General features: G+C 40.5%; 1 protein-coding gene across 2 annotated transcripts; it reads right to left on the bottom strand.

Moving 5' to 3' along the window:
* Nucleotides 1-278: 278 nt before the first annotated feature.
* Nucleotides 279-9,317, bottom strand: THOC7 (THO complex subunit 7). 2 transcript variants are annotated; one of them, XM_086619038.1, is made up of 8 exons: nt 9,277-9,317; nt 8,670-8,787; nt 7,668-7,795; nt 7,218-7,304; nt 5,695-5,752; nt 2,072-2,138; nt 1,876-1,945; nt 279-668 (listed from the first exon to the last, which is right to left on the bottom strand). In XM_086619038.1, the coding sequence occupies exons 1-8, from the start codon at nt 9,293-9,295 to the stop codon at nt 601-603; spliced, it is 615 nt and encodes a 204-aa protein (XP_086475164.1). In that variant the 5' UTR covers nt 9,296-9,317; the 3' UTR covers nt 279-600. The 2 variants fall into 2 exon arrangements, with proteins under 2 accessions (XP_086475164.1, XP_009979122.2); XM_009980820.2 differs by lacking the exon at nt 9,277-9,317 and having other exon boundaries at nt 8,670-8,907.
* Nucleotides 9,318-17,659: the final 8,342 nt, after the last annotated feature.

Below are 17,659 nucleotides of genomic sequence, written 5' to 3'. Positions count from 1 at the left end.
ACAGTATGATTTTTGTTGGTTTACATCCCTTGACAAGCATTAATTCTATAGAAGCAATTTGTTTTAGAGGAAACTAGCAAATTCTAGTCTAGTCACAGGTAGGTTCTAAAATGGCAGCTACTTTGGAAAACTAAGACCTTACTCAGTTCAGTTTTAGGTCCCATCTGGACTAGAGTATGGAAGCTGGGACGCATGCAAAGATGCATTGCCCTCAGTCCAACGCCACTGAGAAAAGGAGCCCCTACTATTAGCCTCAAGGCCTACTAAAAATAGGAAACTCTTTGTGAAGACCTTTTATTGACAACGTTTTGCAAACACCTTAGTTCACAAGTACTGTGCAGAAGCTTCATCCATTGTGAAACAAAATATATTTCTTGTCACAAATTACAAAGTTTGTGGATTAACGCAAAGTGCCTGTCTGCACAGATCTGTAACTGTTTTCCACTGAACCATAAGCAAAACAAGTATTTTTTGTATAAAAATTCACAGGAACAGTAGAAAACTATTTTTCAGCTCCATCTCTCTTACTGTTTGTTTCAATACAAAGTGAAGATACTCGGATATTCTTCAGTAGCATATTCAGTACTCTTCATATTACATCTACTGCTTGGTCTCTGTTTCCATCTGAGTTTCTTGAGATTCTTCAGCTTCTGAAAGTTTTTCATCATCTAAAATTCAATGTTACTGTTAGTCAGATATGCTTGGTTTTATTTACAGACTATATTGCAGAGCTGTGTCCCACTTAAATATTTTACATTGATTGCCTTAAATGTGTAGCTGAGTATCTCACTATACAAAATGCTATGTTCAAAGAAAAAAAAAATCCTTCAAAGTTTTTAAGGCTGTTGTCTGTAATAGCTATTACAGGAAACATGGGGTAAGCCCTATAGTGTCAATTCAAGCAAACAGTACTGATTGCTTCAAATTCCACGCCTTCTCTTGGCCTATTAAAGGTTTATCTCAAACTGAAGCTGTGCCTTCCACTAAAATGTTACTTCCTTCACAGAATTCTAGAAGCTGAAAGGTAATCTATACATTCATTTGAAAATGTATTTTAGAGACTAATACTTAAGCAAGTGTTAGTAACACATAATAACAATAGCCTTCTGCTAAAGTGCACCTAGGATTAACAGTTCATTCTGCTTAAGAAGATCTAGATGGCCTTAGAGAAGGAAAGTCTGCTCTTATAGCCATCTCTGAATGTTAATCAGGTCATGCTCAAAGGCTGTATCAATTATTCCGTATTGGAAAGACATGGCAAAAATCCAGCAAATAATATTTAAAACAATATTATCCCTATTAGAGCATGAAAAGTAAGCGCTGACTTGAAAATATTAAGTATTTGTATGACAAAAGATAAGTATGACTAAATTCCTGAATTTAGCTCTTGTATACGACAGTTTTAGTCCCTGTTCTATGGCACTCACTGCCTGAGTAGGTAAGTCATTTGGCTTTCCTGCATTCCAGTTTCTTTTTAGTAAAGCCTCAAACGATACCATGATGGCAGCAACATGTTCAAGACTACTGAAACAGGAATGATACAAACAAGCCTGGAAACTATGCACAAGAGTACTTTTCTACAAGAAATACTTCTTCTGTTTAAAAAAAAACAATCTCAAATCGCTATTCTCCATCCTCACATTTTAAAGTCTGTTGCCCACAGATTAATCTGAAGCTAGTCAGGAAACATCAGTGGCTAGCTTGTAGAAGAAAATTCGGAGCAGTCTCAGGCTCTGGACTACTACTGGGAAAACAAATGCAAGAGGTCACCAACCTCAATCGCACTTAGCTAGCCTACTGCTGGAAGCTGGGATTCCTTTTGATCTGCTGAAACCCAACCCAGTTACATATATATTACCTAAGAACACCACTTACTTTCCAGGGTTTGCTGAAGTTCATGGATGGTGCTCAGGAGAACATGAAACTGCTTTCTTCTCAGCTCCAACTGGAATGATAAAAAAGATAAGTTTTAGGAAACAGAGAGTACAGACAGCCAAACAACCCCTAGCAGATTCTCCACTAATTATGTTCCTAACAAATAATTATACAACAATCTCTATGAAAAACCTACCTTATCTTCAACATTTTCTTTAATGTGAGAAAGATGTTGCAGTTCTTTTCCCAAAGCTTCTAGCTGCCTGAAAAAGAATTGTCATAGTATTTTTTAAAAGTTCTGTAAAATTCTTGAAAAATAGATTTGAAGCAAGAGGAGGAAAAAGAGCCATTAAATAAATACCATAGGTAAACTGAGCATAACAAATGAGACAGAGCATAACACGGAGACATAAATGTTAAACTATTACGTCACAAACTTGTAATTTCAGGACTTTTACAGAAAACAAGGCCTCCAAGCTTGAACACAGTTGTACACTGGGCATTTGGACTGTAACAATTCAGTCCTGCCAGAATCATGTTATTCACTCGACTTGCAATGGAAGTTAGAGAAGTGGGTTACATTACACATTCACGGCATCTTCATAGGCTTCACTACTGCACAGATTTCTTTATATTGACATGAGTAGATTAAATAAAAACATAGCATCAGCACGGAGAACATATTTGATAAACCTACGTACCCAACATACAAACATAATTCCCAGACACAACAATTGACCAAACACATAGTCAAGTACCTTATCTCTGACAATGGCCTGACCAGAGAGAGTACTGGATAACATGTTGACTTTACAACAGGCATATGCAAAATAATCCATGGTTTTGATGAAACTATATGATATAGCTTATGCCTCAGCATACAGAATTCAGCACTGTGATCCATATAAATACTATTCCTTCTCAAATGCCAGGTTTTATTTTAATTGATTGCCTCTAGCATTAAGAGATAAAGGAAACGTACAATGCCTATACTCTTCAGTATTATTTATACCCTTTGGAAATACATCATGTTTCAATACCTCTTTGAGATCTTTCTGTAAGCATTTGATTGTTTTGTGTTCTCACTTGGACCCACCATGGACCACCACAATCCTTTTTGAGGCAGGGCAAAGAATAATAGGTACCATAACGTACACCAGCTTTCAAATGAGGATGGAGCATCAACTCTTACACTCAAACCTCTAGGCTGGCCCTTCTGCTTTTCCTCCAATGCCTACCACCATTTACGCTCCATGCAATGAGAACAATCTGTCTCTTTATAGGTGAAGCGGATGGAGGCCAACCATCCTTGATTAACTAGCAGGCAGAGCCATACAGGGGTCAGCAAGGGAATAAAAGGTTTTTTTTTTCTGGAGCGCTGACAGTTGCTGCAACTAGTTTGGGCAGGGAACTACAAAAAGGCCTCCAGTCCCAGCTCGCTCACAACGACTGGGAGAAAGGTCTGGTTTAGTGCTACCTGAGGGTGTTGTCTTTTTTTGAGCCTGTATGCTTGGTACCTTGAGGGAATGCCTGAAAGAGGGTTGGGTGTGACATCATCCCTTCCCATAACGGAAACAGGCTAACAGCTTATAGGCTCACACAGTGTCAGTATTTGGTTTCCAGTTTCTGAAAGACTTCTATTTTGCCAAATCTTGCTGTTTATACTATGCTGTCAGGTATAAGCAGAATGTGAGAAGACACGATTTTTTTTTTTTTTTTCCAGTAACATTCAAGCTATATCTGGAATTTTTCTTGTTTTACTTTCTGCTCCAGAGAATCTTTGCCTAGCCTTCTCATTTTTGTATCTCCATTTCTAAGACTTAGGCTCATTTCTTGGTCCTCTTAATAGCTCTTCTGATACTGTAGCTAGTTACATTGTGGGCACTGCCATTTAGTAGCTAGGCTCCTGTCACTTCCTGAATTGGCTCCTGTACATTACTTCTGATTAAGCTGATAACACCTTCCTTCTTTTGTGCTGTATGACTAGTTGTTCCAAGAAACAGTCCCTCAAAAGCATAAAAAAATGTATTTTTCTGAACTTTTTCCTATTATGCCATAGGACCTGCAAAAGCTATAAATGTAGCTCTTGCAATAAACCATTACATTTCTCCTCACAAGAAGTTTTCTCAAGTGTTTTTAGTGATCAAGAATTCCACGAAAAGTGTGGCACTGTTAGTGAGGCTTCCGCCATTCTGATTTAAGAGTGCTCCTTCTTGGTTCATAGTATGACTTTCTGTACACTTTCCTCAAACTGGAGAGAAAGGAAGCCTTGTAATTAAAACATTAGATGAAAACTTCACCTAGTTCCTATATTTAAAGTTTATTCACTTGGAGAGTTAAAGCTAAAATACCAATGAACCAAGCTCCCTTGAAAAATGTTCCATCCTGTTACTGTGTCCTATTTCTCCCACCTGTAAAATGGTAAATCCTACTCTGCTATAGTTCAAGTCTCTGTCTTTGGCTACAGATACGAAGGACTAAGGACAAAAGGGCATACACTATAGCCATTCTTCCAGTGAACACACTGGTATGTCTAACTTTAATGTACTCTTCTAAAGAGATGATAAAAATGAAGTTTAAGAAAAGACAAAATGCCAAATTTACCAAGTGTAACTTACCACCATTTCTAGCTTTGCTTAAGAAACTTATGCTTGAATGTGTTAATCAAAATTAGAACCACTCCTCCAAACCTAAACAACCTGGCATCCTTTAAGAAAAAAAATATCACTTAGTTGCTTCCATTTTTAATCAATTGACTTTTCTGAAAAACTTCACTTTTGATAATTATTATGAAGCCTCATTTGATAAATGACACATGCTGATGACTGAAATAAATAGTCAAGCCTCGTGAGAATTGCCTGTAATAATCAAAGTTGTGGTAACGAAATCAAGGCACAGAAAAACAACATACAAGTAAGAAATGTGTGAAATATTCTCAGTGGCTTATAGCTATAAAAACACTATTATTAGGGTAATAATATAATCAAAAATCTTCCTTTTGCTATAAAAGACCATGGAATATGAAAAGGCAGCCTCCCTCTGCAATTTCACTGAAACTGGGCAAGAAGACAGGCACGAGCTGGGCTTACCTGAGAACAGTAACCCCATGCTACATGTTTAATCAGCTCAAGAAGAACAAATTCATAGATGCCATGAGTCCTGGAATGCTTCTGTGGCTTGATAAAGTTACAAAGATTGTCTCCCCACAACTGCCCAAAACGACCCAAAAGCACAGATAGTGATCCAAATCCAACAGTGACACAAGCAATACAATAGGTTGCATGCAAGAGGAGTTGGACAACAGGTAGGTCTAACCTCCGTGTCAGGGCAGGTTATATTGTGGTACACAACACAGTAATTCATAATCAGGCATGCAGGAACAACTACTACAAGGAAAACACAAAAAAACCCTAAGAGCTTTCTCCTGCTTTCTCTCATTCCAATTTACTTTCTGTGTGCTATGTATTTTGCATGACTACTGAATCTCTTGCTGGCACACTTCACAGCACTTCCCCGTTTCTGAGCAACTTGCCTCTGGTAAACTGACATTAGACGTGCATTTGCATCTGAGTTCACTTATTCACCCGAACAACAGAAAAATTTCAAATACAAAATGATTGGCAATGCTTCTGAACCCATAGAGATAGAGATTAACTCAAGAAAGCTGATAAGGGCACAGTCTGAAAACAAAACCCAAGTTTTTATTGTGTCAAAAGAAATTATATAGAAGTGGGGAAAGGTCAAACTGAAAGCAAGAAAATGTCAAATCTGGTGACTTCTAGCTTACTGGCTTATAATTTAACGTAGTCTCATACTTACTTCAATGTTTCATGTCTGTCTGGATGGTGCTGTATAACTTTGGCCAATGCATCATATTCTGAAAGAAATTTAAATCGTTAGTCTAAATAATTCTAAAAGTATAGCTTCAAGAACCAAAAACCAGATACCATAGAATGGTACAAATTCTTTCTCCTTCTTGAAAACCTGTTTTAACATTTTTCAAATTTGTACGTAACACCTTACGTATATAAAAAAGTACCTGCAAATATACACATACAACAATGAATATAATTCATACCATGTTACAACATTTCAAAGTAGATGATTATATCAGAAGAGGTTTTAAATAAGCTACATATATGATTGTAGGCCATTATCTACTCACTCAAATTTACCCAGTGCTGGTGATTCGTAAAGGATGAGGCCAGAAAACATGACCTTTAGATAGATCTGCATTTTTGCACACTTGATCTTTTGTGCATGATTCATAACAACCGGTTTAAGATGCAGTCTAATGTATATTTACAGAAAATGGTGCTGATAAGATGCTACACATAAACATTTAAGATTTTTAGAAAAAAGTACAAAACGCTGCATGAGAAACAACAGGATTTTTTCTGTATTACACATTAAGAACAATATTACCGTTATATAGGTAACCAACACAGCCATTTCCTGATAGTAAGACTGTACATATGCCAACTACCTCACTCACATGGAAAAGTCTGTGCTGCAGGGTGGACAGAACATATCAAAAAGCAAACACTTCAAGTCTATGTTTGTGAAGACGTAAGATCTCTACATTCCCACTAGTTAAGGTTCTTTGGATTTCCAGCTGAGACTAAAATTATCCACAAAATTGATGAAACACAGTTGTAGTTAACGCCTTTCATGTGTTATACTCTAAAACATTTTCTTCTTGCATTTCATTTTTCAATAAAAACCAAATTGTTGCTTCTCCTCAATGGCTAGTATTTTGGTAAGACAGTATTACAGAGAAATGCTTTAAGTTTCCACTGAAATTATCAGTGTATACTTTTTAGAGCAAGGAAAAAAATACACCTCTCATAACAGGTTTTCAGCAAGGACACATACAGAGGTGGTGTGTGTGTAACTAGCACCACTGTCTCTGTGTAAGCCAAGACATTACCTTCCCATAAGGACTGAAGGAGTACACTTGCATGATCTTCAGTGCTGGGTGCAAGACCATTCAACTCTTGTCTCACTGTAAATAACGTGCTTTAGTTCTTCTCAAGTCACCTGAATTGTGATATGATGCTTTGGGGGTTTCTCTTTGGCCTGAAAACATCTCTCTGAACTACTGTTCTAGGTTTTCCTGATGCTGCATGTCATTGAGATCTACTGGTTGAATTTCACTTACCTCATTCACCAAAAACTTTCAGTAGTGGGTGTGCAACCTACCAGATTAAATATAGTATTCATGATGCCAGTATATTCCTTTGCACATTGAAAAATTTGGAATCTATTTTCTGATACAATGTATTTTAAAAGATAACAAAATAATGAAACTGACCAGTGTAAATACAGATATTTTTCCTTACCCTGGCGATTTTTTCGAATCCTTTTTGCTTGCAGGATTTGTTTTTTGCATTCAGAAATCTTCTCATGTGCTGCAGCTATACTATTTTCTTTAAAAAAAAATAAAATAGAGTTATAGTGAAATCAAATACATGTAAACAAGCCATTTTGCTAACTTATAAAAAGACAAAGAGCTGTTTGTGAATTGGTGGCTGCTAGCTCCATCAGCTTCAAAACTACATATGCTTCAGTAGGTTAAAAACCCTTTTATTTGTATGTATTTTGTATACTGATTAAGATACTTATAGTATATGTATGAGTTCTATCTATTAAGAAGAAGAAGGAAAAAAAACCCCACAACAAAAACCAAACCACTCATCATATGTGTATATTATGTTTACCAGAACTGGCTCAAGCTTGCTCATAAAGGAGAAACTGTCAAACAGAAAACAGTAATATTTTTTAATCTTTACCTATATCCTTATAGATTTTTTCATAATTTTCCATTTCTCTCAGGTTCATATCATACACCAGAAGAGTTTTTCCCATTGAAAATTCACACTGTGATAAAGTGCTCAGCATTCGTTGGTACTGGCTGTAACTGAAAACAGATAAGACGTTTATTCCTAAGCATCCTGAAAACACCCCCTACCTTTACAAAACAAGAAAGCAAAGCCTCGTGCGGCACAAGGAACAGTTAAATAACGATTATTAAAGAAATAAAATATTTCAAAGATTCAATGTATAATTTTTTTGAAAGTGCAGTTAGAAACAATGCGCCGATTAATCCCACCATCATGTCCTTATGGGTGTAAAGCGAGTATGAGAGCAATAGGCAGATTGATCCAGGGCTTATAAACTTTCCAGCCAAGGTTGGCTCTGTGACCACCAGGATTAGTATTTTAACACTGCAGTGCTTCTCTGTATGCACAATAGTTACATGGTGTCTTCTGGGAATTTATATCCAGTACTAGTACGGACCCCACAGCAGAACACCACATTGTCATTCATCTCTTATTGCTTTAGACTGCCTTTTTTTTAAAAAACAAAACAAAAAGAGAATGGCAGCAGCAGAAATACCAGCAGTACTACCCTTCCCTAATGGAACAAATGCAGAACTGCCAACTAAAATATTCCGGTCATGATCTTGTTATAATAGCGGGGCTCCCGGACGGATCACGCAGCGGCACAACAATCCTGTGGCCACTCCAGCGGTGCTGGCAGACTTCATGAGCCTACAGTCTTCAGTAATTTTGGACCCGTCTCTAGTCCTCCTCTCCTACCACAGTGCTCGGCGTTTGTGCTCGAAGCACCGCAGGGCCGCACCGAAAAGCAGATGTTTACATTTTAACACGGACCTTTTTCAAAACGGATCAAGTCCCGTTTTCCGCTGAAACGCGAGCGAATCGGTTCCAAGACAAAAAAAAAAACCCACAACAACAAAACAAACACGAAACAAAACAGAAAACACATACCCTTCCTCTTGAGATCCGGAATTACACCACTTAATGAAACTCTTTACCAACAAATTGATCCGCCTGTCGTCACCAGCACCATCACCATCGATCAGAAGCCGCTTGCGGATAACTTCATCTGAGGAAAAACTCCTGTTTAATGGCAGCCGCATCCCAGAGCCGAACGTCGCTTCCACCCCGGGCCTTCAGGGAACGACTCCCGGGGCCAAACCGGGAGGATGTGTGAAACGGGAGTCGCCGCGGGGCCCCGGGCCGCAGCGCGGGGCTGAGGGACACTGGGGCCCGGGCGGGGAGGCCTGGGGGCGGGGGGCGCCCACGGCCCGGGCGTGCCCCGGCATGAAGGGCCCGGCAGCGGGGGCGCGGGGTCGGGGACAGGATGGAGAAGCGTCTGCGGGGTGAGAGGCCGGCGGTCAGGCTCGGGGCTCTGGAGGCGAGGCCTAAGGCCGAGGCGCTCGGAGGTCTTTCCCGGGGGGCGGCTGGGGCCGCGCCGCGGGCGGGAGGCGAGGCGGGCCCGGCGCTGCGGGGAGCCGCGCGGAGCGGAGCCGGCCGGGCAGGGGTCGGGGCGCGGGGCCGCGGGGAGGGAGGGAGGGAGGGAGGGAGGTCTCACCGTCGGTCACGGCCCCCATGGCGGCGAGTGCCGGAGCCGGCGGGGCGGCGGCAGCAGCGAGTGAGGTCAGCTTCCCACAATGCAGCCGGCGAGAGCGGCGGCCATGGAGGGGGAGGCGGCGGCGGCGGCGGCCGGGGCCTGAGCCGGCTGGCGGCGGACGCGCGGCCCGGCGGCGGCTGCGGCGGGGAGGGCCGGCGGGCGAGGCCCGCGCCCCGCGTGGAACCGGCCCCCTGGCGAGGGGCGGCCCCGCCAGGTGAGGGGCCGACGGGGGAGGGAAGCGGCGGTCCCCGCGCCCGCAGCCAGGCTCCACCTCCCCGCCCCCGCCACCGCGCCCCCGGCCCCGCCGCCCCCCGCCCGGGCCGCCCCGCCATGCCCCCGGCACATGCTCCCTCGCCCGCGACGCGCCGCGGCGGGGAGGCCGCTGGGCCGGAGCGTGCCTCGGCCGCCCTCCTGTCACGCTGCCGCCTCAGAGAGTCCTCCCGGGGCTGCCGTCGCCATCGCCCTTGGCAGCCCCGTCCTCCCCTCGTCGGGGCTCCTGCGCGGCCTCGGCCCGGCGAAGGCGGCGGCGATGGCACAGGGGAGCAGGCGGACGGTCCTGCCGTGGTGCCCGGCTCCGAGGCGATGGTGCCAGCAGGGCGGTGGGACTTGCCGCGGCACCTGGCCGGTCCCCGTGGCCGGAGGGAGCGGGAGCACCAGCCCCGCGGTGCCCGCTTCCTGGCGAGGGTGCGGAGGTGCCCGTGGCGGAGGTGTGAGGGCAGCGGGCTGGGCTCCCCTGGGCTCAGCCCCGCTTCATGCTGGGAAGATGAGCAGCAGGGCCCGGCGTGTAAAAACATCATTATTCCGATATGTTTCCTGGGAAGTTTGGCTATCTCAAGCGTGTAGGAGCAAAAGTTGTTTCTTCCTACCCTGAAAAAGTAAGCTGGCACTGGGAAAAAGGCTAGAGGTGTCTGGAGAAAAGAGATATTAAGGTGTTACCGATACCAAGTGTTGAGTTTTAGGCTTTTGGTCCACAGACTTTGACACTTGGGCAGTGCTGAAGCTGTCACTGTTACTGTAGTACATGTCACGGTGTATGAGATGTGTCCAGAGCCTGACACCCTCAGATTCCCTCTTCGTTTTGGTTTGGACACTTAAGTAACTCGTTCTGCTTGGCGCTTTTCATTGACAATCTTAGGGTAGTGCAGAAAATCAGGGTAAGAAAAGAACAAAGTAGGTGTGTGCTGTAATCTGCGCTTTCCTGGTTTTAGAGCTGTGAGTGATTAGGAGGTCCCTTTTTTTTTTTTTTTTCTGGATAGCAGCATTTAACAGCTATTTACGGATTTGTAGATTGTTTCAAGCCAGTACTTTGTCTTCAATAGGCAACTGGTCAGATTCTTTGGAAGGTGCTATTGGGAAAGCATTACAGGAAGCAGCTGTTCAAACTCCACCTGAACTTTTGAGAATAAAGTTTCCAACATAGAAAACCTGGATAAGTGATTTCTGTTCTTGAGATTTTTGTGCATTATTACATGATTTGTGAGTGATATAATTTTATGTGAAAACGTGACTCTATTGAGTTGTACAAAGCTTGGGCCAAAGAACAGGCCATGAATTCATGAGCTATGTGTGCGCTGTTAAAAGCTCTCTCTTCCATGAACTCTGAATTTGTTGTCATTTAGTATAGTTGGCTTGACAAAAAACTTTGTTTTTCCCAAGGCTTTGGTCACTATGATATAGCCCTAGTATTTTGGCAAAGGGTGAGAAGAAGACCTAGCTGAACTGCTCTACACAAATTTTATATAGTGTGGTTTGTTGCTGCCTTTCCCTCTTTACCCACTGATTACCTCTCACAATTCTTAAGCATTTTGAAGCATCCAGTTTTATCAAGATTTAATATTTTTCTTGCCCCTCTTTGAGCTCTTTCCGTTTCCTGAGCCCTTTCCATGTCTACTTTCAGAAGTTGATCTCAACTGAAGACTATTGTAGGTGAAAATCCACAATTATTTATTCTGTCATGATAGAATACTTTTGTGTTATTTTCTGTCATTTAATCCAACATAATCTTTTCTTACTTTTTGTTCACCATTGCAGTGTTGGTCAGATAGTCTTATTAAACTCTCCACAATGACAAATAGATAGTCCTTGAGTAATTAATTTAGAGTACAGCAGTCTATGTGATTAGTTAATAATATTTAGTGACTTTTGTGCCATTCTTGCTTTCATATGTGTTAGTAATTACAAGATTCTTACAAATTCTCTGTTCTGGGTCTTAGGCTCATAACAACAATTTAGAGAGCAAAGCAAGTCTTTTCCTTTTTAAGACAGGCCTTTCAGGCATCATCAATGTTCATTAACTTTTCTTTTAGAATGCAAAGTAGAACTTGGTAAATACATCATCGAGAATCTCACTAAGGTGACGCATTGATGTACTGTTCTCTTTCCTGTTCTCTTTTGCCATTTTAAACATCCATGAGATGTTCTTGCCCAGGAACCCAGCTGGGTTTCCATACGCGCTTGACTATTCACAGTGTCTTTGGAGTCTTCTTTCAATTTGCTCCATTTCCAAGTTGAGTTCCTCATCTTGTAAGTATGAAACAACTCTTGTTTCGCATGCATGGAGTGTATGTTGCACTGGGCTGTGTGCAAGCATGTTTTTTCCGTTAATTCAATGTCATGTGTGAGGTAGCTATCTGGAGCAGGGTTGAGCTACTCTTATTTATTTGTCCTTCACCAGTCCCTGTATTCTGTGCAGATTCCATCAGCTACAGTCTTTTATATCATTCTTCAATTGACTGGCAGAAATACTGAGTAGCATTGGACCTTCCTTAACACATCAGTATCGGAGATTCATGCAGTAGGAAAAAATGTCTTGCACAGAGTATAGCACCTTACACCGTGCCGGCTCTTTTGGAATAAGTTACCTGTGCGTGCAAGCTTCCAGTCAAGCTAAACGTGATGTTGTTTTCCCGCTTTCCTTGAGTTCCTTTATGTATGCCATATGGTAAGACTCTGAAGCAGTTTATACATAATAATTTGTTGCACACCTGTCCTTGTCAAAAGTGTTAAATGATCCTCTGTAATGTTTCCAGGTGACTCTGGATACAAGAAGTATAAGCTAGGTAAGTTTGGTACTGCAAGATGTTACACATATGTGGAAGTGGCTCAGATTTTTCATCTGTATCCTTTCTTTGCTGAAAAATGGCTTTTAAGTACTCCAGACTTTTTTTTATTGAGGAAATCTGCTAATATTGAAGTTTTCTTTCCTGAAAAAAAAATCTATGAAATGCAAAGTTTAAAGTGACTTTATGCCTTCTCCCCTTTTCTTTAACTGTGTATATATTTTTTTTTCAACTGTAGAAAAAGTTAAAGAGGAAGAAGCTTTTTAGAGTATCCCAGGCTATAATGAGCTATGATTTTTAGAGCTAAGAAAACAGCTTTAACTATTGATGAGGTGGATTTAAAATATTTTTCCTAAGCCTTCCTAATAATTTATGAGGTGGTTTTAGATTCCAGGTTTTCTTCGTGTTGAATAACTTCTAAATCGGACTGTTGTGTGGCGCTAAAACTTACCGAGATCTAAGTATAGTAGGTCAGAAACTACAAGGTATTTTTATCCAGTCCAACCTATATTCTTGTCAGAAAGCCACACCAAATTTATTTAACGAGACCTATTTTCCCTAAGCCTATGTCTAGCTTTACTTTTTACCACTGTCCTTTATTTCTTTGTTGATGGTGTACCATGATTTCGTGCAAGACTGATGTCAAGCCAACCTATTGGTGCCACCTTGTTTTCTCATTTTGAATTATGTTAGTGTTACATTTTCTTTGCAATCTTCTTTAGCTTCAGTGTTTACCGAAAACTAGCGTCAGTGTTTCAAGAGCTTGTAAAAATTCTTAGACACTGGCTGTCTAGTTCTGCAGATACTAAAATACTCACTTTTGGCAGATAAACCTGAATCTTTTCAATCCAGCGATTTGGGAAAAAAGTAGTAGGATTTCTTTTCTTTTCTTTTCTTTTTTTTTTTTTTTAAGGTACTAAGCAATGTGGTTCTTAGCCTTGTAAAAAGCTTTCCTAACATGGACCCTTGTGTTTCTGCAGAGCTAGCACATTTTCACAGAATTACAACATAACGAGAGAAGGGAGAGTGAAAATACTTGTTGCAACTGTAGTGACAATAACAATAATTTAAAAAGGCAACATTTTATTACCCGAACATTAATCAGTTTTGCTGTCTATTGTCTGTGTTACCAAGATTTTTTAAGTGTACTATTGATACCACACTTCAAAAATCAGGCTATGTATTCACTTCAAATATCAGATAATAATGTGACCACAAGTTGTGGGCTACAGGATTGTTTTTATTTCTTATTTTTCACTTTGTAACGGAAAGAAGCATGTAAAATTCCAGAATTTCTGACAGCAGCAGTTCAAAAAAGTACAAGCACTGGAAATACTGTGTTTGCTATAAAGAGATTTCATTACTACTTTTCTTATGAAGGGAGATAGAAGTCTGTCTTAGTAATTAAAAAAAAAAATAGTGCTGTATGGTCCTTTTAAATAACCTTTTCCTAAGTAAGAGCTCTGTTCCTTGATTAATCTCGATTATACAAGTGGCATTCTGGTACTGCCCTTTTACAGATACCTTCACAGGAATTATGTAACAGCTTTCTGCATTTCATATCTGGATCCTACTAAATATTTATGAAGCTTGAAGATCAATTATTGTATGTTTTATGGTGATCTGTCACTAATTGATTAAAGTTTGTCAAACTTGAGTTGAAACTCCATGATGCTGGAAATTTCAGTATTCAGTGTAGAAAACTAAGTTTACAGGTGCCGAGATGCTCCCAGCAAATGAAAGCATGGCTTGTGTGCATGTCAAAAGGTGCTTTAATTGAGGCAGTGGAATTATCAGAAGTTAGAAGTGGTGCACTGGGTCGTGATACCTATTCCCAGTGACTTGGTAGGTTCCCACTTGGCAAGAAAGTGAAGGCTTTTTTAGCAGGTATCTCGTGAAACTCAGTGTCATGAAACTGCTCAAAGACAGATGAGATTGTTAGATTTTTTGTTTAATCTAAGAATTGTTAGCACCATAGACTTCAGCTGCCTGTGTGATGCTTCTGAGATCCCACATGGTGTCTGCACTCTGATTTAAAATGACTGTCAGGTAATTTTAGGGTGGCATTTTGTAAGGAAGCAGCTATTTATTCTTTCGGAATTGTTTTCAGCAGGATTAGTCAGTTTTCTAGTAGCCTCTTAGTTTGTTGGCAGGATGTTTTCAGTATGGCTCTCTTTATTTTCCTAATAAAGACCATATTTTTATTTTTCCTTCCCCAAGCCTTCAATTCATGGGTTTAGTAGCATTTACATTGTGCCCTGAAGATCATCAGTGGCATGCAAAGTTTTCAAAGGAAGAGGTAGATGTTGAATGAGGTTTTAACACTGACTGAGAAGAAGAATTTGTCTTTGCTGGCATCAGGCCAAATGGTTAATGTTTGTATTTAACTGTGCCTTGAAACATTGGATGAACAATAACAGAGTTGTGAATATCGTATTTGCTCATATCGTGTTTAAATAAATAACTGTTAGTGCTACTGAGGAAACTTTGGACAAAGATTACAAGAGAAAACAGGCATTTCCTCCTTTGGAAAGCAGCTCTTGCCTGACTTCAGAGCGGCGTTTCCTGAATCACGTGGCCAGATGCTTTGACTGGGCTAAGAAAGCTGAATCAGAGCTCCTGCGCAGCTTGAGTCAGCTTTTCAAAGTTTAATGAAATTTGATTGGGTAGGTTTGTTCTGTTTTATTATTTTTCTCAAAAGCATTCCAAATATGTAAAAGAAGACCTAGAAATTTTACAAGGCTTTGAGCTTGGCTGCATCATGGGGAGGTGTTGGAAGAAACACTTCTATCTCAGAAGATGAAGAAAGAGAGTGTCAGGTCTATATCCATAAACATATGTTTCTTGTTTTAAATTTGGTTTATATTTTGCTTTGGATTATTTTATGGTTTGTTTTCTTGTAATAGAGTAACTCTGTCAGTGGATAGTGTTTAAGTACAGCTACAGTTTAAAGTTCCCATAAAACATGATACACTGAAGCATGTTCTCACCCTCTGATTTTTGAGTAAAGTACAAGCCTGAGCAGTGTAACAGAAAAAAATTGAGGCATGGTCGCATGCTTTGGTGATGCCTGCTCAGTTTTAGGTTTTAGCATGTTGTACACTGAATGGAAACACTGAGCTTTGTTTCTGACCACTGTTATCCTACCAATAGTGACTGTAAGTAGTGTAAAACCCCAAAGAGAAATTGTGGCCTTCTTAGTAAGAAGGCACGCTCCCCTTAGTCTCTTTTTCTTTCTGGAAAGGACCAAATGTAGCTTGCGAACTATTGCTTTCAGTTGCCGTCAAAGTAGATGGTTTAAACAAAAATTTCAAGAGATGCATGATGAGAAGATAACTGGTCTTTTCCAGCAGAGACTCTCAGGTCCAGTTTGGGCAGACCCAGGTGATGGCATTTCCTTGCCTTTCTCAAGATGGTTGTACCAAAGGGAAGGCTGGTCTGGCTGAGGCCAGTTGGATTTAGTTTCCATGAAGGTGGAGAGGGCCAAACACCTTAGTGTTTGCTGGGGTTTCAGTAAAATTATACCAGCCGGAGCAGCTTGAAGAAGATGATGAATCTGCACATTTTCTACTCGGTAGCTGAAGTAGGAATGTGCTTAAATCCTGCCTATAACCAGGGCTAAGCACCTTCCTCTAGGGAGCATTTTGGATTCACGCTCTCTTGAAATTAGGATCATAAGCCCCTTCTTTCAAAAAGGGAGCAAAGGTCAATCTTTGCTTTCAAAACCCAGGAGGTGGCAATGGTTCTGGTTCCCTTTTCGTCATTAGCAGAGCTGTTATCCGCTAGACTGCTTCCCTGCATGTGTGGGAGACTTCAGTCCAGCTATCCCCCTTCCTGAGGGGATTAATGCCCATAATTCTTTCCATCAGAGTGAATTTTGTAATCAGCAGGCTGGTGACTGGTAGGAGGTGGTGTTGCTCTCAGAAAGACTGAACATGACGGTATAGCCCAACATAGAGATATTAGGTGACTGCAGACTAAGGAGTTTAAGGAAATAATCCATAAAAGCAAACTAGTAGTTTCAGAAGTGCAAGAGGAAAACATGCAAGCGTGGCAAAGATTACATTTGACTGAAGAACAGATTCTGTTCAAAGGTGTATGAGTGCCTTCCTGGTGATTTCCGAATTTTATGTGCAACCAGGGATAGAATTTGTTCTTGGAAAGTATAGATAAACAGAAAAAACCAAGTTGTGCAATAAAATAACCTGCTTTGTAAACTGTTTTGGTGAGTTGCAAAAGGTAAATAGAAAAAATAATGTCAAACATTGGCAAAAAAAGAAATCAGACACAAAATATGTTACATATCAAGTGTGTGTATGTACGGATTTTTATACACGTGTACGTTTTTCAGTTGAGATATAAAAGCAGTTGTATGTCTGCCCAAAACATAAGCCCAAAATCTTATTTCTCTTAACAGTGTTTACAAAACTCCCAAGATAATTTTTCTTATAATAATGTTTCAGTAGAGACTTGGTATAAACAAGCATTCAGGTTTGCTTGTTGTTTTTTCTTTTGCAAAACGTTAGTGCAGAATGTTTGAAAACCATGAGGAGGAGTTCTTGATACTCTGCCTTTTGCCTTTATTTTAATAAAAAATTAAATTTTGATTACACATGGAGAGAATTGAACTAATAAAAGAGGCAAGGCAGATAAATTGGATTTTACGATTTAAATGAATAACAATTGGCTTGTAAGGGATGAGAGAAAACAAAGCTGTGCTAATAATAACTACAAGTATGCACCTGTGATTTTTGTGGTTTATTGTAAATATTTTCAGTTCAGTTTCATTCCAGTGTTACTTTGGCAGTTATGGTGTTATTTTTTTTTTCATTTTTGAGATCTGCTTGTGGTTTCTGGGGTACCTCTGTGTGTGTATATACATAAATATATGTGTAAAGTTAGAATGGTATTGAACAATAAAACATCCTGAAATAAAATTGTGCGCATGTATATGAAAATAAAACATGAGGTTTTTTTTTTTAAATGTCATGAATTTGAAATTTAATTTTATAAGTACCTACATTGCACTTGAGCTGCAGCGACTTTGCCCGAATTCGAGTAGGAGGATATTTACAATCAGGTTTTCTGGTAAAGCTTTTCTTTCCTGTCGTTATGTGAAAGACCTGCACAAGCAGGAGCAACTGGCGGTAACTAGTTTGTGACATCAAACGAATGGAAGGAAATGGCTCAAGAACTGCTATCTTCAGAGGTTTGCATTAAAGAAGTCTGTCTTCGTCTTGCAAACTCCTGAATGGATTTTTGAACTTTACTGGCCCTCTGAAATG

This window comes from Tauraco erythrolophus, chromosome 12, assembly GCF_009769465.1.
Source record: "Tauraco erythrolophus isolate bTauEry1 chromosome 12, bTauEry1.pri, whole genome shotgun sequence".
Lineage (NCBI taxonomy): Eukaryota > Metazoa > Chordata > Aves > Musophagiformes > Musophagidae > Tauraco > Tauraco erythrolophus.
Note: the sequence above shows the minus strand (reverse complement) of the source record. Positions and strands in the feature narration are given on the sequence as shown.

Excerpts from the sequence above, each read along its gene's own strand:
- THOC7 (XM_009980820.2), bottom strand. The coding sequence starts at position 8,821 with ATGCGGCTGCCATTAAACAGGAGTTTTTCCTCAGATGAAGTTATCCGC. Across the intron at positions 5,753-7,217 it reads GATTCGAAAAAATCGCCAGG|AATATGATGCATTGGCCAAA; the intron begins GTAAGGAAAAAT and ends AATTTCTTTCAG. Across the intron at positions 669-1,875 it reads ACTTCAGCAAACCCTGGAAA|ATGATGAAAAACTTTCAGAA; the intron begins GTAAGTGGTGTT and ends ATTGAATTTTAG.